This window comes from Ranitomeya variabilis, chromosome 4 (assembly GCF_051348905.1).
Source record: "Ranitomeya variabilis isolate aRanVar5 chromosome 4, aRanVar5.hap1, whole genome shotgun sequence".
NCBI classification, from domain to species: domain Eukaryota; kingdom Metazoa; phylum Chordata; class Amphibia; order Anura; family Dendrobatidae; genus Ranitomeya; species Ranitomeya variabilis.
In genome coordinates, this window is record NC_135235.1 from 726,605,236 (window position 1) to 726,628,979 (window position 23,744).

Genomic DNA, 23,744 nt, shown 5'->3' on the forward strand with positions numbered 1-23,744 from the left:
GGCAGGGAGGGAGGTAAGACCCTCGCAGCAACGCGATCACATCGCGTTGCTGCGGGGGGCTCAGGGAAGCCCGCAGGGAGCCCTCTCCCTGCGCGATGCTTCCCTGCACCGCCGGCACATCGCGATCATGTTTGATCGCGGTGTGCCGGGGGTTAATGTGCCGGGGGCGGTCCGTGACCGCTCCTGGCACATAGTGCCGGATGTCAGCTGCGATAGTCAGCTGACACCCGGCCGCGATCGGCCGCGCTCCCCCCGTGAGCGCGGCCGATCGGCTATGACGTACTATCCCGTCGAGGGTCAGATAGGCCCAGGTCACCTCGACGGGATAGTACGTCTAAGGTCACAGAGGGGTTAAGATTGAACTTATCTGTGTTTGATTCAAAAATGTCCGCACTATAAAAGGCATCCATCTTGTCATTGAAGTTTGGAATGTCTTACAATTTTCATTAACTGATCGTGTATTTTCAGATTAATTTGTGCTGCTCTGTCATGGAATTTTTTCTGTTGTAGTTCATCTGCTTGTAAATCTTCTACTGAAACATCTGGATTTTGTGTGTCTGGTACAAATTTTGCGGCGGCATTGTCTTCCTGTTTGTTGATCGTGTAACAACAGAAGCCTTTTTTATATCTTGGTGCAATTTGGACAATAATTCTGCTCGAGCATCAATTTGATCTTCCAATTGTTCATTATGTTCTGACAATATCAAACAATTTGGACAATCGAAGTAATCCCCGTCAGACTCTTGGGTGTTACCTTGGGTGTCAGTATGACCAATGTCTTGTGTGATAGTACATGCTTTATGTATTTGTGTTTCAGTTTTCTCAAAGACTAAATTATTGTACACTCGGACCATGTGCATGACATTTTGAAGCTTTCTCTGTAACTTGTTTTGCTGAGAAAAACCTCTGATCAATCCTAAGATTCTCTGCTTCACATTGGCTATACAAACTGGACCATAATTGTGAATCTGTATGGCAATGAACAAACTTAAACTCCATATTACTTTTCTTAGAATAATCATGAATAAAATCCATTTTCTCACCTATGGAATGTCTTTGCCGCTAGTGGATTGATCCAACCGTCAATGGATGGTCCTCCGTACCTTTACTGACTCCTCAGACCTCCGCCTGTATGGGACACACGCAGCTCTTTATGGTTGGAGACACAAATCTTCACTCCTCTGTAGGCTCTGTCTGATCCTTGTGACGTGAAATAGTGGAATTCCTGCACCTTGAACAACAGGTGTTTAGCAGAGCTCTCCTCCCCCTGTGTGCAATCAAAAGGAATCCACCCAAAATAGCACAAAAATCAGATTTGGCTGGGCTCCCCAAAATGTTTGTTTTTTTTTTTAAGTAAGAGCACGGTGAGGATAGAAAGGAACGCAATATTGAATTGTGTGGATAAAACAAATCTTGTTTAATGTTTATTCAAAAAGTGATTACATAAATGAAGAAAAGTAAGTTTATAGCACCCAAAAATAAGTATTAGATTATAAAAGAGAAAACAAGCATTCAGTGGTTCTTACATATGGTCTTGAAGTTGATGTGGTCCGGGTTGGAGATTCGTAAAGTATGAGAGATCTCCTGAACAAGAGTTAGGTCGGCTTATATACTATTTTGACCCATAGACTTACATTGGTTTCTATTTTTCCTGTCTCATAACAACATACGATGATCTGCCGCTATGTTCATAGCTTCTACCATATTAGAAGAACACCAGCAACTTGCGGAATATGCATATTAGTTATTTGTACATTACCTCATTTTGAAATGCTTAAGCATATAGCCTGTGATCTTTAAGAACCATTTACTATCTCCAAATAGCCACATATTGACAGTTCTGACAAAAGACCCATAGTTCTGACAGAGAACAGATGTATCGGCCAAAATCCTCAGAATAACTCAGTCCCTCAATATACAGAGTATCTATTTGCTAGTTAGAACCTGCATATGTTAAGTAATCCATATTTTTTTATTATTGAAATACTAATATTTTACAGTGGCTTACCCTCCTTCTGGAGTGGGTCAATGACTGCCTTCTAGACATCTGTCCAGTGAGCAGTCTTCCTCATGATTGTGGAGCCTACTGAAACAGACTAAGGAACCTTTTTTAAATGTTTAGGAAGCCACAGCAGGTGTTTTTATTCTAATTTATGACATAATGACTTTTGGGTTTTCATTGGCTGTAGGATATAGTCATCAACAGAAATAAACGCTTGAGATAGATCACTCTGTAATGACTCTAATATAAGAGTTTCATTTTTTTGCATTGAAGAACTGAAATAAATTAACTTTTTGATAATATTCTAATTTAGTTAGAAGCACTTGTATGTGACTATGTAAAAACAATTAGGAACTTAAAAAAAACTTCTTCCTTGTGTGAATTCTTTGGTGGCTTTTCTTCACAAAACATTTCCCACATTCTGAACAGGAAAAAGGCTACTCCCCTGTGTGGGTTTTCTGGTGGCTAACAAGATTCGCTTTGAGGTTAAAACATTTCCCACATTCTAAACAGGAAAAAGGCTTTTCCCCTGTGTGGGTTTTCTGGTGTCTAACAAGATTCGATTTCTGGTTAAAACATTTCCCACATTCTGAACAGGAAAAAGGCTTCTCCCCTGTGTGGGTTTTCTGGTGGCTAACAAGTTCCGCTTTCCTGGTAAAACATTTCCCACATTCTGAACAGGAAAAAGGCTTCTCCCTTGTGTGAGATCTATGATGACTGGCAAGAAATGATTTATCTAGAAAACATTTCCCACATTCTGAACAGGAAAAAGGCTTCTCCCCTGTGTGGGTTTTCTGGTGACTAACAAGATTCGCTTTCCTGGTAAAACATTTCCCACATTCTGAACAGGAAAAAGGCTTCTCTGCTGTGTGAGATCTATGATGTCTGATAAGAAATGATTTATCTAGAAAACATTTCCCACATTCTGAACAGGAAAAAGGCTTCTCCCCTGTGTGAGATCTATGATGTCTGATAAGACCTGATTTATCTAGAAAACATTTCCCACATTCTGAACAGGAAAAAGGCTTCTCTGCTGTGTGAGATCTATGATGTCTGATAAGACCTGATTTATCTAGAAAACATTTCCCACATTCTGAACAGGAAAAAGGCTTCTCTCCTGTGTGAGATCTATGATGTCTGATAAGACCTAATTTATCTAGAAAACATTTCCCACATTCTGAACAGGAAAAAGGCTTCTCCCCTGTGTGGGTTTTCTGGTGGCTAACAAGATTCGATTTCTGGTTAAAACATTTCCCACATTCTGAACAGGAAAAAGGCTTCTCCCCTGTGTGAGATCTATGATGTCTGATAAGACCTAATTTATCTAGAAAACATTTCCCACATTCTGAACAGGAAAAAGGCTTCTCCCCTGTGTGGGTTTTCTGGTGGCTAACAAGATTCGATTTCTGGTTAAAACATTTCCCACATTCTGAACAGGAAAAAGGCTTCTCCCCTGTGTGAGATCTATGATGACTGATAAGAAATGATTTATATAGAAAACATTTCCCACATTCTGAACAGGAAAAAGGCTTCTCCCCTGTGTGGGTTTTCTGGTGGATAACAAGATTCGCTTTCCTGGTAAAACATTTCCCACATTCTGAACAGGAAAAAGGCTTCTCCCCTGTGTGGGTTTTCTGGTGGATAACAAGATTCGCTTTCCTGGTAAAACATTTCCCACATTCTGAACAGAAAAAAGGCTTCTTCCCTGTGTGAATTCTCTGGTGACTGACAAAATCTGATTTCTGGTTAAAATATCTCCCACACTTGGAACAAGAAAATCTATTGTCTGCTTTGTGAAGTTTTTGTTGCTTTAGAAATGACTTTTCTAGGGGAAAACTATTTCCATATTCTGAAAATGAAAATGTCTTCATTGCTTTAGGAGCAGTTTGATTTTTAATGCTTATTTTGTGACTTTGATTTTCATTAGTACTAGGTAATGAATCAGAAGACAGGACCTGTTCCAAATGATCAGATGACAGACCTTTGCTGTGAAGGGATGATGGTATATTTGGAGTAATGGCATTCACTTCAACTGTATCCTGTGGGATCTCAAGATTATCTGATTTAAACATTGAAGATGTCGGCTGTCCTGCTGATCTCCTGGTACGGTCATCTGCCAAGAATAAAACCAATTATTATTTTAGAATAAAATATCCTTGAATTCTATATTTTTGAACATTTCTACTTAAACGGTCTGTAAAAATGGCAAGTTATGCAAAATTATTCACCAAGACAATGACAGATTATAGTTTACTAGACTGTGCTCAAAACCACATTAAGCATCCATGGTTTTGGCATTAATATAGTGAGAAGAAACTACTTATTTTACGGCCTGTGTATCTCCTGGAGCACAATCTGGGCACTATGTGTTGGGTAATAACTTGGGATATTTGCAATTTTCACTTTCCAACATCCACTGCGCGTGGAAACTGCAGTGCAGTCAAAATAGTCACTATTTCTATAGATTAATTTATTGAGGGTTATAATTTACAAAATGGAGTCACTTTATAGGGATTTCATCAGATCTGGTTTTCTGCAATTTTGTCATATTAGGGATTCTGCAAATGGTGTGCCCCATCTCCTCTGCGATCTGCTCCTGCAACATCTGCTTCGGACACCAGACGCGGCTTACTAATTCTGCAGGCGATGCTGGTAACAGAGGTGGGGTTGGAACCAGAAGCTCTTGGCAGTGCAGGCTCTTCCCAGCCACTAAGATTAGGGTGCCTGGTATCTGTAGTACCATCCAGTCTGGCAGTATGGGTGTGTGTATTCAGCTGCAGTAATCTCTTCCCTGTTTTAGCCAATTGGAAAGCACCAAACATTTTTTAATCAGATAAATTTGTATCAACGTTAACAAGATTTGAAACAGATCACATGTTCATTCATACTCATTTTGTTTTACAGTAAATTAACCCCCCGATGGAGACTATATCAGGAGCAAACAATTTGTCCATAGTTGACAATATCAAACAGAGTTCCAGTTTACCATAAGTTGTACTCTATAATACTATATACTGGTATATTAATTAATCCTATCCAACCACGGATGCCATAATTTATGGAAGAAATTCAGCTTGTCCATCCCGGTGTAAATGCTTTTCTCAAGCTCAAGTATGTGGTTCGTTTGAGCAATGAATTCACGTCTGGACGGAGGCTCCTCCCTAACCCAATATTTTGCAATTAGTTTCCTTGCAGCAAACAATAATCTTGCAATTACAATTTTAGTCGTATTGTCAGTTAATATTTCCTCCACATACCCTAATATACATATCAATGGATCCCTAGGAATAACGTACCCATACACCACTCCAATGCAGTTCAACACTACAACCCAATAGGAGGACAATCTGGGACAATGCCAAAGCACATGCAATATGTCCATCTGAGATTGAGAACACCTTGGGCAATCAGAATTGGACTTCAAAAGCACCACACCTTACTACAGCTTGAAGCATATTGCCGGAATCTGCCAGATACAGCCTTGATCTCCTCTAGTTCAGTCCTCTGTGCTCAGCTCCCGGCTTGTGTATTTGTTTCCTATTGTGACCCCGGCCTGTTTACTGACTACTCCTATGTCTCCTGAGTTAGTATTTTCTCTGGCCTCTTGGTTCTGACACGGTTATCCGTCTATTCTTCTTCCCATCTTACTCCACAGAACAGTAGGTAACACTGGGCTTCAAGCCTAGGGGTGTCTGTGTAAGTCCAAATCCATGTAGAGGGGTTAAAGAAGTTAAAGGGTAATGGGCAAAATTGTGACTATAGACAATAACACATCTACTGAAATGATCAAGCTGAACAATCATCCTCAGGAAAAAAAAAAAAAGAGCAATGGTGAAACTTCTCTGGAGTAATTGGAGTATGGGACTCTGTGGCTCTAAGCAATATAAACTATCGTAAGGACCGATATTTTCTGTCAGATAAATGTCAAGAAGAAATATTAGACATTTAAATAGAACTTTTTATAATAGTGCAGAGCTGAGGGATCTTAGATTTAGATCTCAGGTATTTGGTAACTGAAACCTTTTTCTAAACACTGACAGGGAGTTACAGACTCAGATAAGTGAGGCAGGCCGATCCCACCACATTCAAACTATCATGCAGAATGAACATGTATAAAAAAAAAAAAAGTTACATCCTCAACAACAACATATCTATGAGGGGAGAACTCCAACACTATACCGGAGTTGCACTCATTTATGGTGGACTACTGGAGCTACTATGAGTCCTGACCAGAAGAGTAGAGAAAGTATTAGCGCCCCCATTTCAGGAGAGATTACTGCACAATCCGAATTAACGTATATACTCGAGTATAAGTCGACCCGAGTATAAGCCGAGACCCCTAATCTTGCCACAAAAACTGGGAAAACTGAATGACTCGAGTATAAGCCTAGGGTGGAAAATGCAGCAGCTACCGGTAAATGTCAAAAATAAAAATAGATACCAATAAAAGTAAAATGAATTGAGATATCAGTAGGTTAAGTGTTTTTGAATATCCATATTGAATCGGGAGCCCCATATAATGCTCCATACAGTTCATGATGGGCCCCATAAGATGCTCCATACAAAATATGCCCCATATAATGCTGCACAAATGCTGATTATGGCCCCATAAGAAGCTCCATACAGACATTTGCCCCATATAATGCTCCACAAATGCTGATTATGGCCCCATAAGATGCTCCATATAGTCATTTGCCCCATATAATGCTCCATAAATGCTGATTATGGCCCCATAAGATGCTCCATATAGTCATTTGCCCCATGTAATTCTCCATAAATGCCGATTATGGCCCCATAAGATGCTCCATACAGTCATTTGCCCCATGTAATTCTCCATAAATGCTGATTATGGCCCCATAAGATGCTCCATATAGTCATTTGCCCCATGTAATGCTCCAAAAATGCCGATTATGGCCCCATAAGATGCTCCATAAAGTCATTTGCCCCATATGCTGTTACTGCGATAAAAAAAAAAAATCACATACCTCTCGTCGCTCAGGCCCCCGGCACTTACTATATTCACCTCCGCGTTCCACCGCTGCTCAGGCAGAGGGCGGCGTGCACTAATAGCGTCACCGCGCCCTCTGACCTGAGCATCAGTGCAGTGGACGGGGAACGTAGCGGCGGCTGGCGACGGTGGAACGGGGAGCAGGAGAACATCGCGCACTGCTTATACTCACCTGCTCCTGGCGCGGTCCCTGCACATCTGTTTCCCGACGCCGGCAGCTTCTTCCTGTAGTGAGCGGTCACATGGTACTGCCACTCCACTTCCCCTGCCGACCCCTGGGTATGACTCGAGTATAAGCTCAGAGGGGCAATTTCAGCCTAAAAAAAAATGGGCTGAAATTCTCGGCTTATACTCGAGTATATACGGTATTTAGGATTGAAAACATAATGGAATTTATGACGTGGAGTGAATCCATGAAACCAGGGCTCGAGCCAACACATCTCCTGCAGGCGTGAATAAATGTACAGTGGGTACAGAAAGTATTCAGACCCCTTTACATTTTTCACTCTGTTTCATTGCAGCCATTTGGTAAATTCAAAAAAGTTCATTTTTCTCCTTAATGTACACTCTGCACCCCATCTTGACTGAAAACAAAACAGAAATGTAGAAATTTTTGCAAATTTAATGTAAAAGAAAAACTGAAGTATCACATGGTCATAAGTATTCAGACCCTTTGCTCAGACACTCATATATAAGTCACATGCTGTCCATTTCCTTGTGATCCTCCTTGAGATGGTTCTACGCCTTCATTGGAGGCCAGCTGGGTTTAATTAAAACCCGAAGCCTTTTTCAGTTTTGCGTTTTCGTTTTTCACTCCCCTTCTTCTCAGAGACATAACTTTTTTATTTTTCCATCAATATGGCCATGTGAGGACTTGTTTTTGCAGGACGAGTTGTACTTTTGAATGACACCATTGATTTTACCATGTTGTGTACTAGAAAACGGGAAAAAATTCCAAGTGCGGTGAAATTTAAAAAATAAAAGTGCAATCTCACACTTGTTATTTTTTGTTTTTTTTTGCTACATTCACTAAACTGACCTGCCATTATAATTCTCCAGGTCATTACGAGTTCATACACAACAAACATGTCTAGGTTCATTTTTATCTAAAAAAACTTTGTTAAAAAATAAAATTTGCGCCATTTTCCGATACCCGTAGTGTCTCATTTTTCGTGATCTTGGGTTGGGTGAGGGCATTTTTTTTTTGCGCGCCGAGCTGACGTTTTTAATGACACCATGTTGGTGCAGATACGATCTTTTGATCGCCCATTGTTGCATTTTAATGCAATGTCACGGCGACCAAAAAAACATAATTCTGGCGTTTTGACTTTTTGTCATTTAGCAATCAGATTAATCCTTTTGTTTTTATAGATCAGGCGATTCTGAACGCAGTGGCGCCAAATATGTGTATGTTTGATTTTATTTTTATTGTTTTATTTTGAATGGGAGAAAGGGGGCTGATTTGAATTTTTATAATTTTTATATTTTTAAAAACTTTTTTTGTTTTACTTTTGGCATGCTTCAATAGTCTCCATAGGAAACTATTGCTAAAAAAAACACATGAAGGACTCCCAGACTATGAGAAATAAGATTCTCTGGTCTGATGAGACAAAGATGGACCTTTTTAGTGATAATTCTAAGCGGTATGTGTGGCGAAAACCAGGCACCGCTCATCACCTGCCCAATACAATCCCAACAGTGAAACATGATGGTGGCAGCATCATGTTATGGGGGTGTTTTTCAGCTGTAGGGACAGGACGACTGGTTGTCATTGAAGGAAACATGAATGCGGCCAAGTGCAGAGATATCCTGGATGAAAACCACTTTCAGAGTGCTCTGCACCTCAGACTTGGTTTGGTTCACCTTCCAACAAGACATTGACCCTAAGCATACAGGTAAAATAACAAAGGAGTGGCTTCAGAACACCTCTGTGACCATTCTTGACTGGCCCAGCCAGAGCCCTGACCTAGACCCAATTGAGCATCTCTGGAAAGACCTGAAAATGGCTGTCCACCAACGTTCACCATCCAACCTGATGGAAATGGAGAGGATCTGCAAGGAAGAATGGCAGAGGATCCCCAAATCCAGGGGTGAAAAACTTGTTGCATCATTCCCAAGAAGACTCATGGCTGCAGTAGCTCTAAAGGTGCTTAAACTCAATACTGGGCAAAGGGTCTGAATACTTATGACCATGTGATATTTCAGTTTTTCTTTTTTAATAAATTTGCAAAAATTACTACATTCCTGTTTTTATCAGTCAAGATGGGGTGCAGAGTGTACATTAAAAGGAAACTCTGCTGTTATTGTACAGAAATTCACACTTGGCCTCACTGCACATTTACTGTTGTCAATCATAAAAGCGAAGTTTGGCCAGAAAGACTGGACCTGGTCTTGTAGGGACCATATGATCACATTCAGCAGCACAGAAGGAGAGAAGGGAGATTCATCCAATATCAGGGATCTAAAAATGACCCAAGTGATCCATAATAGGATGACCAGCCAGAGACAGAATATTAGGGAAGGTGTAATCTGTCTGTTTAGGTTTGTTTTAGAATATAAACGAGATCCCACCAGTTTAAGACTCAATATATTAGAACAAATATCAGAACATGTGTCTAATACGTCCCAAAGACTTGTGACTAGAGAATCCTATTGGATTTTTAAACTATCCACACTTATACCGGAGGATTTTCTATGTACATATATTGTTCTTTATATGGATTTTATTGTGCATCCAATATGCATTTTACATCATCTATTTGTATTGTATGCGATGAAAGGTTTTAACACAAAAAACTTCAGCATAGGCGCGGTTTAATTAATGAATTAAGCAATTGGATCAGTGATGCCGTTCTGGAGGATATAAAACCTCCACAATGTATCATTTGTATAAGCCTGAGGAAGGAGCTGGTTCACATCGGAAATGGGTAGAATATTAAAATGAAAAGTTTGTTGTTTTTTTTTTTACGTTCATTTGTTTTGATGCCCAACTTTATGGCTCAGCACTTGGCAGCACTTTTCTAAGCCCTGATTTTTTCCTTCTTCCCACATCAGGGATTTTGGAAGCCAACAGCATCATTACCCTCCGTTTTCTCTAAAAGGCTCACCATAATATTTTTCTAACTTGTCAGCACATTCTACGTACGCTGCCATTTGCCTTTGTAGTTTACAGATCTGGGCAGGTAATGGTCAGCGTCTTCTAATCTCAGGGGGTAGTTGGATCCTCCAGGTTGTAAGTTCTATAGAAAAGTGCTTTCAATGCCCAAAGCCACTTGGACAGTTTTGGGTGGAGGAGAATGTTGTGGTCTTGAGGCAAAATGGTGATCACACGATTGTGATACTGCCGGACTACACCACCGATAAAGCAGCCACAGCCGGAGACTGAGAAGAATCTGTGACTTCTCTGCATTTAGTGGTCACTACTCACCTGGGTAGTCATATGTAGGAATCTCCTCTTTACACCGCTCATCACCCCTCACATATGTCTCTGTAGTATTAATATGGGTCAGATCTTCTCCCTGTAACAAATATTGTAAGAGTCACAGACAGATGGAGAAGTCACATCTATGATCAGCTCTAATCCTGCCATCTCCACCGTTCTCATTACACAAGTATAAAACATATAATACTGGGGGATAAAACAACACTGAACACAAGACCTTCACAGCCGTCTACACATTGTGACAGTCACTGGTAAGGTGATAGAGGGGAGATATGTGTCACTGCGCTTAACGGCGTCAGTGGTGTGAAACCAGAGCATTGTTCTCCAGCACACTACGTGTTGTGAGGGTTAAGTTGCATAAACAGGGCTGGTTTTATGTGGACCTTCACAGAGCGGGTGGGAGAAGGTCCACTTTATCTCCCCTGGCAGACCTGCCAGGACCTGCATGAGGACATGATCATGTGATCAATCACATGATGGGGAAGTTACAGGCTTGGGGTGAAATAACCGAGCTCTACAGGCAGTCTGGGCTCAGCTAGCCTGGAGAGAGGACTCCAGAGGCTTTTTGGCTCATCGAGTACAGACTGAACCTGTCCTGCTCCAGAGCGGGGGGCCACCCACAACATACGGACTGTGCTGCAGCATTTTGTTTTCTTTTATCGTTTCGTTCTTGTTTTAGCCAAGAAGGCGGAGTTTGTTTTCCCCACAAGTTGGTTTATGCTGCCTTACAATACATCAACGATGATTTAAAGAGACGGTGTTCCCATTTTTCCTACCTCAGTGTGCCACCACGTGAGTGAACTACCACAACATCATAAAACCTCTTTCACACGTTCATGGTATGTGAGGTGACAGTTTTCACACGTACCGGAGACACGTACACATGTACACCCACTCAAATGAATGGGTCTGTGCACGTCAGTGTGTTTCCATGGACCGTGTGTCCCGCACGTAGTCATGTCCGTTTTTTACCGTCAGCACGGACGGCAAAACGTACTGCACACGTGCACATGGAGAACACACATTGATGTCTTCCGTGCGACACGCATCAGCACCGTGAAAGAAGAGCTACAGTAAGAGCTGTTTACCGGCGGCAGGTGCTGAAGACGGCTCTCATCATTCTCCCCTGCTCTGACGGCGGTCGGTGCCGCTAATAACAGTGACAGCAGGAGCGGATGATCAGGGTATTCATCACCCGCCGCCTGCAATATATCGAAATAAATGAATGAAAACCCCGGTGTGGGTTCCCCCCTATTTTCTTGAACCAACCAGGAAAACCTCACAGCTGGGGGCTGCAACCCTCAGCTGTCAGCTTCAGCAAGGTTGGCTATCAAGAATAGAGGGGTACCCACGCTATTTTTTAAAATTATTTAAATATATAATTTAAAAAAAATGGTGTGGGGTCCCCCCCATTTTTGACAACCAGCCTTGCTAAAGCTCACAGCTTGGGGCTGGTTTTCTCAGGCTGGTAAGAAGTCATGGATATTGACCCCCCAGCCTAAAAACAGCAGCCTGCAGCTGCCTAGAAAAGGTGCATCTATTAGATGTGTCAATTTTGGCGCTTTGCCCAACTCCTCCCACTTGCCCTGTAGCGGTGGCAAGTGGGGTTAATATTTGAGGGGTTGATTTCATCTTTATATTGTCAGGTAATATCAAGCCCACAGGATAGTAATTGAGAAGTGTCTAAGACATCTCTCCATTACTAATCCTATAGTTATATGGTAAATAAAGACACAGCCAGAATAAAGTCCTTTAATTAAAAAAAAGACTGACTCCTTTAATATTCTCAATACCATACTTACGACCTCGCCTAATTCCACTGAAGCCCTCGATCTCCTATAATAAAAATAAAATAACAAAACAACAATATACCATACCTGTCTGTCATTCTGTTCCACGCCGTAATCCATGTCTGGGGGATAATTAATTTTCAACCTGGACGGTGCCAAGATGCGACCGTCCAGGTTGAGAACCACTGATGAATGAGCTGATGAAAGCGCAGCATCATTTGCCAGCGGTGACATCATCGAGGCCGGGCTGAACTGTGGTGACCTCAGTACCGTGGGAAAATGCTAGTGATGATTTCGCCGCTTGTCACTGAGGCTGCGCTCGCAGCAGCTCATTCACCAGTGGTTTTCAGCCTGGACGGTCGCATCTTAGCACCATCCAGCTTGCAAACTATTTAGCCCCCAGACATGGATTACAGCGTGGTACAGAACGAGGGACAGGTATGGTATATTGTTGTTTTTTTATTTTACTTTTATTATAGATCGAGGGCTTCGGTGGAATTAGACGATGCCGTAACTATGGTTTAATTGAGATTAATAAATGAGGGGGCGTGTCCTAGCTGGCCATGTGAGCGGACTCATGGAAGAGCGCTCCCGCTGCTAAAGGGCTAATTATCCTGTGCAGACGTTGCTGACCGGACTTTTCTGCCACATACCGGCTGGCTGAGGGTCAGGGGAGCAAAGCGGTGCTGAGCGGTGGACCCGGCATTGGAGGCAATGACCAGGCAGCGGCAGAAGGATGCGGGTGCTGGTGATGCAGGAGCCAGCCAAGATGGCGCCGATGCCAGAAGACGCTGACAAGGAGAACGCCGCGTGTCAGAGGTGTGTGGAGGTGGCGGCGAAGCTTCAGCAGTATGCCAGAGTGGATGCTGCCGAGGGGGCAGAGAAAGGAACCGGAGCGGGTATGGAGGAGGAGGAGGATGCGGTCTTGGCTGCAAAGCATGAGGTACAGAAGGGGAGGGAGAAAAGCAGCATGGCGTGGGCAAAAGGGGGACCTGAAGATTTGATACAGGAAGATGAGCCGACCCTCAGGGATGTTTTTGCGTTGGTCTCCTCATGCAAGCAGTCCCTAAATACTCTGACCCTTCAGATGCAGGAGGTAAAAGGGGAAACAGCACAGATAAATGCAACCCTGCAAAAGATGGACAGACGTATGGGAGTAGTGGAAGAGAGGGTGAGCACAGCAGAAGACCATATAGTAAAACTGCAAAAAGTGGAGAAAAAGTTCGCCCAAGCAATGTCAGAGCTCGCTGCCAAAAATGAGGATCTGGAAAACAGATCCAGAAGGAATAAAATACGTATAGTGGGTCTGCCTGAAAAAACTGAGGGGAGAAACCCCACAGAGTTTATTGAAAGCTGGCTGATGGAGAAAATTGGGGGCACAGTGCTGACAAAAGTTTTTGCTGTTGAGAGAGCTCATAGGGTCCCGCCGCAGCCCCCTGCCCCAGGAGCGAATCCTGGTACCATGCTTGCCAAAATACTGAACTACAGGGACAGAGACATTATCCTCAGGAAGGCTAGAGAAATGGAGGTCAAAAGATTGCTATTTACCTGGATTATTCTGCTGGGGTTCAGAAACAGAGAATGAAGTTCACTGGAGTCAAGAGACGACTGAGGGAGCTGGGAGTGCAATACCCTATGCTGTTTCCTGCAAAGTTGAGAGTGGTGGCTTTTGATAAAACCCATTTTTTCCTGACTCCAGAGGACGCTACCCAGTGGATTGATACTAATGCTAAAAAACTTTAGGAAAAAGGCGATTGACAAGTCGGGGAGATCTGGATGGGAGTTATTTCTCTGTCGCTGGAGGAGGGATCTGCGTTTAATAGCATAATTGCTAAAGGGATGAGCAACTGTTGAGGGCTGAGCTGGGCCATATTGAGTGATTGGCCAGAGGGGGCAGTAACGGTTAATAAGTTTAGGGGAGGAGGGTTACGCGGGGTACTGCAAGTTTGTTTTGTAGTTTCTCTACATGTTTATATAAGTTGGAATGTTCTGTTGTGTTTTTTTTTTTTTTTTAAACAAACAAAAAACAACGTGTGGGAAATTCTGATAGTCACGGCAGCGGGAGGCGAGTGGAGAGGGCAAAGCAAGGGAGAGTGTTCGCAATGGGCGGTGGAGCACCACTCTTGATAAGAGGTAGAATGTGGAGTATTGGGTGGGTTAGGGGGGCAAGTTGGGGGTTGGCAGGGGGGGTGGGAGGGATTAGACAGCTCATACTTGGGAATGAGGATACTATGAAGGATGATGAGTCACATGATGGGGGGCCGCATTAAAATATTGAGTTGGAACGTGAGAGGCCTTGCGGATAAGTCTCGGCGGGCGGCGAGTCTGCAGTATGTTCGAGAACAGAGAGTCTCAATGATATGTCTGCTGGAGACGCACTATGTTTAGTATTTAAAAACAAACATAGCATGGGGACCCCAGTGTGAGGATATGGCCGCTTACTAAAGAATATAGGACAAATGGACGTGGAGCGGAGTCCACAGCTCTAAGACATAAAGACTTTTTCCAGCACGGAGCACCGGTGACATCAATATCATTGTACTTTAATAGTTAAATTTGCTTGATGTGTTTTATTAGTGATTTTCTTGCTCAGCAGTTCATGCTCAGGAATCAATGTTTCTATTCAGTGGCAGTCAGCAGAGGAAGACGAGCAGGCTAGAGTTTATGTGAACCTAAAGGTACCGTCACATTAAGCGATGCTGCAGCGATATAGACAACGATGCCGATCGCTGCAGCGTCGCTGTTTTGTCGTTGTGTGGTCGCTGGAGAGCTGTCACACAGACAGCTCTCCAGCGACCAACGATGCCGAAGTCCCCGGGTAACCATCGGGTTACTAAGCGCAGGGCCGCGCTTAGTAACCCGATGTTTACCCTGGTTACCAGTGTAAATGTTAAAAACAACAAACACTACATACTTACATTCCGGTGTCTGTCGTGTCCCCCGGCGTCCGCATCCCTGCACTGTGTAAGCGCCGGCCCTAAAGCAGAGCGGTGACGTCACCGCTGTGCTCTGCTTTACGGCCGGCCGGCGCTGACACAGTGCAGGGAAGCGAACGCCGGGGGACGCGACAGACATCAGAAGGTGAGTATGTAGTGTTTGTTTTTTTTACATTTACAATGGTAACCAGGGTAAATATCGGGTTACTAAGCGCGGCCCTGCGCTTAGTAACCCGATGTTTACCCTGGTTACCAGTGAAGACATCGCAGGATCGGTGTCACACACACCGATCCAGCGATGTCAGTGGGTGATCCAGCGACGAAATAAGGTGCTGGCCTTCTAGCTCCGACCAAAGATATCACAGCAGGATCCTGATCGCTGCTTCGTGTCAAACACAACGATATCGCTATCCAGGACGCTGCAACGTCACGGATCGTTATCGTTGTTAAGTTGTTCAGTGTGAAGGTACCTTTAGGATAGACTTTCAATCTCATTTGTATCAAGGTCTCGCTCCCATTGTACTCCCAAACCTAGGCCCATTGTGTGGTTGGGGATTGTAGACTCAGGGGAGCCATCACCACGGGAGGTTTCACATACAGTCCTGGCTGATGGAATATGCCTTGTTCTGTGAGCTAAAGGAAAATGTTTAAGGGGGTGGGAGAAAAAGACATAGGGTTGAATCAGGCAGTTGTTGGAGGGATTTCGATGGAAGAGGATCCAAGCTGGAATGGATGGATGATCTATGGAGCTTTGGAGATTGTTGGCTGGAGGAGTATCCATGAGCTACAGTTGGGATATCCATTGTCTGGAGGAACATAGGCTGTGACTGCGCACTATAGCAGCTGGAGATGCAAAATCTGTGGGCCAACCAAACGTTGGGAGACAGTGGGCATTGCCTGGTGTGGAGCCAGTGGAACTACCGATCTCAGATTGGGAACTTGAGGACTGAGGACATTGTATGTTGGCCATCCACCTGGATTTGTTGTACAACCATGGATGTATGGAATAAAAAAAATAGAATTATTCTTACCGTTAATTCGGTTTCTAGGAACCTTCCACGACGGCATATGGAGGTTGTCTCTTTGCCCTAATGGGGAACAGGAAACACAGAGAGGTTAAAAGGACCTCCCACCTCCTACTTGCCAGTGACTTGCAACTGAGACCATAGCACTGGTTTACCTTCAAAATCCCAGAACTAATCCAGGAATATATATTTTGGGTGGGAAATTAGTGCCGTCGTGGAAGGTTCCTAGAAACCGAATTAACGGTAAGAATAATTCTATTTTCTCTAGTCACCTTCCACGACGGCATATGGAGGAATACCAACTAATTTGGCACTAGGGAGGGACAACGGCCTGGAGTACTTTACGGCCGAAGGCTAAGTCCTTATTGGACAATACGTCTAGTCTGTAATGCTTAGAGAAGGTATGGAGTGAAGACCACGTTGCTGCCCTGCAAATCTGCTCCGGAGATGCGCCTGCTCTTTCTGCCCAGGAAACCGATGTAGATCTGGTTGAGTGGGCTTTGATCCCTACTGGAGGCAATTTGTTTTGAGCGAGGTAGGCTTCCGTTATAGCTTTCTTAATCCATTTAGCGATGGTACTTTTGGCTACCTTTTTCCCCTTGTTTTGTCCTGAGAGATGGACAAATAGGTTATGATCAATTCTAAGCGCACGGGTCTGGTCCAAGTACTGTAAAAGAATACGCCGGACATCCAAGGTGCTGAATCTTCTTTCTTCCAAGTTTGCTGGATTGTGGCAAAAGGTTGGTAGGAAGATCTCTTGAGAACGATGAAAGTCAGAGATAACCTTCGGAAGAAAGGAAGGATCAAGACGAAGCACAATTGAATCATCTCTTACCAGAAGATAAGGTTCTCGTATAGACAGGGCCTGTAATTCACCAATCCTTCTAGCTGAAGTAATGGCTACCAAAAACACAGTTTTGTAAGCTAGATTTTGTGGAGAACAAGAAGATAGTGGTTCAAAGGGTGGACCTGTCAGACCTTGGAGTACTACATTGAGATCCCATGGGGGAACTATGATCTGTTTTCTAGGATTCATTCTAGTAGCTGATGTCATAAACCTTTTAATCCAGCGATGACCCGCTAAATCTTGGTCAAAAACCGAGCTAAGTGCAGAGACCTGGACCTTGAGGGTACTGGGCCTGAGACCTATTTCTAAGCCTTTTTGTAAAAAATCCAAAATGATGGGTATATTAGGCTTGAGAGGGTCTGGAAGGTTAGGTAGACAGAATGAAGAAAACTTTTTCCAGATTTTATTGTAGATGGCGTTGGTTACCGGTTTTCTCGATTTTTGGAGAGTAGCTATGACGGGGATTGATAGTCCTTTAGCTCTTAATACCTGGGCTTCAGCAACCACGCCGCCAAGCTCCACTTCTGAGGGTCTGAGTGGAGAATGGGACCCTGAGAAAGAAGATTGTGCTTTATTGGTAACATCACCGGTCCATCCACTTGTAGTTGGATAATTAAGTTGAACCAACTTCTTTTGGGCCACAACGGAGCTATCAGAATAGTCGGAGTCCTTTCTAGACGTATCTTCCGTAGAACCTTGGCAAGAATTGGGATTGGCGGGAACGCGTAAGCCAGGTGAAACTGCCAGTCTTGGGTTAGAGCATCCAACCCCCTGGGATTGCCTCTTGGGTTCAAGGAAAAAAAGGTTTTGACTTTTTCGTTCTGGTGAGAGGCAAAGAGGTCGACGTTTGGATGACCCCATTTGTGTACCAACATGTTGAATGTTTGAAGATCCAGGCTCCATTCGCCAGGATGAATATCCTGGCGGCTTAGGTAGTCCGCCTGAATATTTGTAGTACCCTTCAGGTGGATTGCCGTCAGGGACAGTAAATGTTTTTCGGCCCAGGAAAAGATTCGAGCGGAGATCTTTTTTAGACTGAGGGTCCTTGTACTGCCCTGGTGCCTGATATGAGCCACCGTGGTCATGTTGTCCGAGTATATCTGAACATGTTGTCCAGAAATCTGATGACTTGCTGCTAATAGGGTCTCTTCCACGGCTTTGAGCTCCCTGAAGTTTGACGATTTCTCGGTGATCGACTGGCTCCAATGACCTTGATAGGGGACGTGGTTTACTATGGCTCCCCAGCCCCTCTTGCTGGCATCTGTTTTGATCGTGGTTAGAGAGGACTGAATCCAGCATACACCTCTCAGAAGGTTCCTGGGATTCATCCACCATGTTAAGGAAGCTTTCACTCTGCCCGGAGTGTGGATCCTCTTGGTAAGAGTACCAGGTCGACCATCCCAATTGCCTAGAATGTGGGCTTGGAGGGTCCTTAAGTGAGCTTGAGCCCAAGCTACCGATTGTATGCAGGCTGTCATGGAGCCCAACAGCGACATTCCTTCTCGTAGGGTAGGAGACCTCATCTCTTTGAACTTCCTGATCTTTGTTACTAAGGGAAGTCTGTGATCGTCTGGGAGGAAGGACGTTTGTTTTGCTGAGTCCAGAATTACTCCCAGAAATCTCCTGGTTTTTGCAGGTTGAAGCTGAGATTTTTCTAGGTTTGGAATCCAACCTAGGGAACTCAGAATCTCTAGGGTGGTAGAGACATGGGATATCAGGGTTACCTCGGTGGAAGCTACTATCAGAAGATCGTCCAGATAGGGCACTATGCAAACACCTTGTTTCCGGATGAATGACACTACTTCTGCCATCACTTTGGAGAACACCCTCGGTGCTGATGAAATGCCGAAGGGAAGGACTCCAAACTGATAGTGCTCCACCCGATGACTCCCCTGTATCGCAAACCTGAGATATTTTTTGTGTCTCGGGTGAATAGGAATGTGGAAATACGCATCCTTGAGGTCGATGGTTGCCATAAAGGAGTGATGTTCTATCAGAGGGATCGCAGATCTTACAGACTCCATTTTGAACTTGCGATATTTCACATGCTGATTCAGACCCTTTAAGTTTATAATAATTCGGACGTCTCCTGAAGGTTTGGGAACCAGGAAAAGTCGGGAGTAATGTCCCTTTGCCCATTCTGATTGTGGGACTGGGGAGATTACATTTGATCTTACAAGATCCTTGAGACCCAAGGACAACAGACTGCGATCCCTTGATGTTGGAAGGGTAGTGATCTTTAGACCCTGAGGGGGGGAGAAATTAACTCTATTAAAAGGCCCTCCTTGATGACGTTGAGGACCCAGTGGGAACTGGTGATATTCTCCCACTGACCCACATATTTCGAGAGTCTTCCCCCCACCGGGTCGGAGTCATTGTTTGTCCTGTTGGGACTGCTGATGCTGCTGTTGCGGGATGAAAATATTTTTTCCCCTACCCTTTGCGTAGCTCCACCTGCCGGTTTTACCTTTACCTCTTGTTTGAGAGGGCTGAGGTCGTGGGCCACGAAAAAAACATTTTCTGGGCTGCTTTTGTTCCGGGAGCGCTTTCTTTTTGTCAGTAGCCTTATCGAGAATATCGTCTAGGGCTGGACCAAAAACGTAATCCCCTTTAAAGGGTATGGCGCAGAGCTTAGCCTTAGAGGTGATATCCCCACTCCATAGCTTGAGCCAGAGAGCTCTTCTGGCAGAGTTAGAAAGTACAAGGGATCTGGCGGCGACTCTTACAGATTCCAGAGAAGTGTCTGCCAAAAACCCTGCAGCTTTATGCAGAATGGGGAGGGAATCCAATATCTCGCCTCTTGAGGTACCTTGAGATATATGATTTTCTAATTTCTCAAGCCAGCAGGAGAGGGCTCTAGCCACACAGGTGGAGGCGACGTTAGCCTTAAGGACGGACGTAGAAGTTTCCCATGATTTCCTGAGGAGGCTTTCAATTTTCCTATCCATGGGATCCTTCAATTGCGAAGAATCCTCAAAGGGGAGCGCAGTTCTCTTGGCGACCCTAGCCACCTGCACATCGACCTTGGGAATGTTCAATTTAATAAGATCATCCTCTAGCGGAAATCTATGCTTCATTTCTGAAGGGGTACTGAGACGCTTCTCAGGTAGATCCCATTCCTGGTTAATCATACTGACAATGTTAGCATGAACTGGGAAGCCCACTCTCTTTTCTGATGAAAGACCACCAAACATCTGATCCTCTATAGACTGCGGTACAGGTTCCTCTTCTAGTCCCATGGTGTTACGGACAGCACAGACTAGATCCTCAATATAGTCTGAGGAAAAAAGGTATTTCCTGACCTCAGCTTTAGGTGAAACCGGATCCTCCCAGCCAACAGATGAGGCATGAGAGAGGTCCGAATCAGAGTCAGATTCAACAACCTGGATTTTCCTCTTCTTAGCCGGGGAATGAGGTTGCGGCTGCGGAGGTGGAGGTGGGGGTGTAAAAGCTGCCAGGGAAGATTGTACCTCCTGTTTTACTAGTGAGCGAATCTCATCCAACAGTGATGGCTGCTCAGCTTTAATTATTCTGTCAGTACATGGCTGGCAGAGTTTCTTATCCCAATTAGGAGGGCATTTAATGGAACAGACAGGGCACTTCTTCCTATAGGCGCCGTTAGGGGCAGGTTTTTCTCCCTGAAATATACAAAGGGAGAGAGGGGTGAGGATTTCAAACCCCTAACTACACTCCTCCCGGATCCCATCCCTGCAAACACTCACAGAGGCAGGGGTGGCGCTGGGCTCCGCAGACGCAGGGCACAAAGAACCATCCATACGGGGGGAAATAGCCTTACCTCAGTGGTGGTTCAGCAGGTTTTTATGGACGCCGTCCTAGCACCTGCCTCCAGCGATTAGTCATCCCCCTCCCCCTCCAGGATCCGAGTGAGGGAGCTCTGAGGTCCGACACGCCGGCCGGCGAAACCCGGAAGTACCGGCTTCTCAGTGTATAGGGAAACCGGAAGTGACGCGCGAGAGCCGCTGACGTCACTTCCGGAACGCCGAGCAGACAGCATGGAGGAGGAGAACGCCGGGCAGCTCCAGGAGGAGCCCGGTCAGGGATCACAGGCCTGCTTTGCTCTCGTGGGGGCGCGGGAAGGCTGGGAGGGGGTCCCGAGGCACCTGCAAGCAGGACGACGGGAGCAGCGAAAAGAGGGAGGCTGAGAGCGACCGTCTGCTGCCCGGCTATACAGGCAGAGCCTGAGAAGGTACCGTAGCCGCCGGTCACTACAGCACATGGAAAACCTCTCCCTGGCCCATGGGGAACAGGAAAGACACTGGCAAGTGGGAGGTGGGAGGTCCTTTTAACCTCTCTGTGTTTCCTGTTCCCCATTAGGGCAAAGAGACAACCTCCATATGCCGTCGTGGAAGGTGACTAGAGAAAAATTTGTTGCATCGTTAACCTGCCTAGGTGATTTTTATAACCCACAACCTCAGATCTCCACACCCTCTATTCTTGATAACCAGCCTTGCTGAAGCTGACAGCTGAGAGTTGCAGCCCCCAGCTGTGAGTTTTGCCTGGTTGGTTCAAGAAAATAAGGGGGAACCCACACCGGGTTTTTCATTAATTTATTTAATTATATCGCAAGTGGCGGCTGAGGAATACCCCGATCATCCGCTCCTGCTGCCACTGTTATTAGCGGCAGCAAGTGTCGGATGATGGGAGTAAGAGTCCCAAAAGCCCCCACCTGCTGTCATCATTCAGACTTTAATATAACTCATCATTCTCTTCAGTTCCTGCCGTTCGCCGGCAGACCAGGGGAGAACGATGAGAGCCGTCTTCAGCACCCGCCACCGGGGAACAGCGCTTACAGTAGCGCTTCTTCCCAGGCGGCAAACTGTGTGGTACTGAGGCGGTACACGGTTGCCACACGTGTGCCGCAAGTATTACACACACGGACACTGATATCTCCGGTATTGTTTTTTCCGGGATCGGAAATAAACGGAAGTGTGAAATTGGCCTAAGGGAGATCTCATGACACCTTCTCTCCATCTACCTGATGATCCTGAGGAACATTGGGATCTTCCTGTTTACAGTTATGTGGAAGAAGAGGACGGGGACATCTCTCTGGGGTTGTCCTCTTACTGGATAGATCTGGAGGAAACACATACAGGGACTGAATTCATTCTTTACATACAGATAATTATAGGCCGTGTGTATTTAGTCCTGTCTATTACCTGGTGATGTGAGGGGCTGAGGAGACTCCATCATGACGTCCTTGTACAGATCTCTGTGTCCTTCTAAATACTCCCACTCCTCCATGGAGAAATAGACAGCGACATTCTGACACCTTATAGGAACCTGACACATACAATGATACCGTCATCCCCCCGTTCCCTTCATAGTGTTACTGTATAATGTCCCAGCATTCCCAGCAGTGTCACCTCTCCAGTCAGCAGTTCAGTCATCTTGTAGGTGAGTTCTAGGATCTTCTGGTCATTGATGTCCTCATGTATCAGTGGGTGAGGTGGAGGCCCCGTGATTGGGCTCAGGGGTCTTCCCCATCCCTCAGACACAGGGTCCTGACAGCGCTCACTAGAGGTCTTCTTCACCACTGTGTAATCCTGGTTATGGAGAGACACATTAATAAATCTCACTACAGACATTTCCAGAGTCCTCACCTCTCCAGTTCTGTCCATCTGTTATTCCCATAGATAAGAATGATGTAATGTGACGTCATCAGAATCTCTCACCTCTCCAGTAAGCCGGAAGAGGATTTCCAGGGTGAGGTGTAATATCCTCTCCGCCATCTTGTCTCTGTCCATATCCATCCTTGATGGGTAAATCAGGAAATTCTCTTATATAGAAGATCTTCACTGAGAGGATCCGATATTGTAGAGACCTGAATGAGAAGATGATGAGCCGATGTAACATCATAAGAATCCTGTGTAATAATACAATTACTGGAGATAATAAGGGAAACATATGAGGAGATTTATTATTTTACAGTATTTAGTTTCCTTCTTTCCATCTACTAATAAATCCTATATATTTAGGCCACAGACAACAAGCAGTTTCTTCCTCGGAGTCGGCAGCTGAATACGTTCCTCATAGACTCATCTTCCATAACGCTAATTCTCGTCTCATTTCCCGACCCTGGAATCGGCATTAGTAATACTGCAGGAGATATTCATTACACGTGACAGGAGAAATAACGACTTCATGATGAGGACGACATCTCCATCTCCTACTGCGGCTCTAGGAACAGATCTGTCCAGAGTCGGTCACTGACTCCATCCCCACCGGCCTCTATATGGAGGTTTCCCGTCTTCCCCGCACTGGAATCTTCTATCACGTTAGATCTCAGCTCTGAGTCACACACAGAAGTTTGAGGCTTTTATAGGAGATTGTCGGTAAGAACAAGACCGGAGATATCTGAGGCCGATGTCTCCAAGTACGGGGTTTATTTCTCCGGATAGGATGGTTTTCTTTGGTACTTTCCCCCATGAGAAGGGACACCGGTGGATATTGGGGTCTTTACCTGCTACAGTCCTGGGGGGATTTACTCGGTACAGTGGCCGCTGGACAAATATCACCATCAATTACCCTCAGACTGAAGGAACATCGCTCCTCTACTCGGCTCTATGGATCCAGGATGAAATCCACTGCGGCCCCTGCAAGAAAAGAAGGAGAAAGAGCAGAAGTTGGGGGAGACCACCGTGGCCTGAGATTTCTACGGCTGCTCTGTGCGCAC

At 44.9% G+C, this 23,744-nt stretch overlaps 2 protein-coding genes across 2 annotated transcripts in view; both read right to left on the bottom strand.

Annotated features, from left to right (window-relative positions):
• The window catches only part of LOC143768248 (gastrula zinc finger protein XlCGF66.1-like), a 70,349-nt gene extending 46,632 nt beyond the window's left edge, over positions 1–23,717 (bottom strand). The window contains exon 1 of the mRNA XM_077256941.1: positions 23,532–23,717. The gene's annotated coding sequence lies outside the window, so the exon portion shown is untranslated. The remainder of the gene's footprint in view (positions 1–23,531) is intronic.
• LOC143766685 (uncharacterized) lies at positions 1,201–23,744 on the bottom strand. Its single transcript, XM_077254540.1, has 7 exons — positions 23,597–23,744; positions 22,744–22,892; positions 22,435–22,614; positions 22,228–22,351; positions 22,047–22,144; positions 10,438–10,528; positions 1,201–4,115 (listed from the first exon to the last, which is right to left on the bottom strand). Exons 2-7 carry the CDS (start codon positions 22,819–22,821, stop codon positions 2,440–2,442), a joined length of 2,247 nt encoding a protein of 748 aa, XP_077110655.1. The 5' UTR covers positions 22,822–22,892; positions 23,597–23,744; the 3' UTR covers positions 1,201–2,439.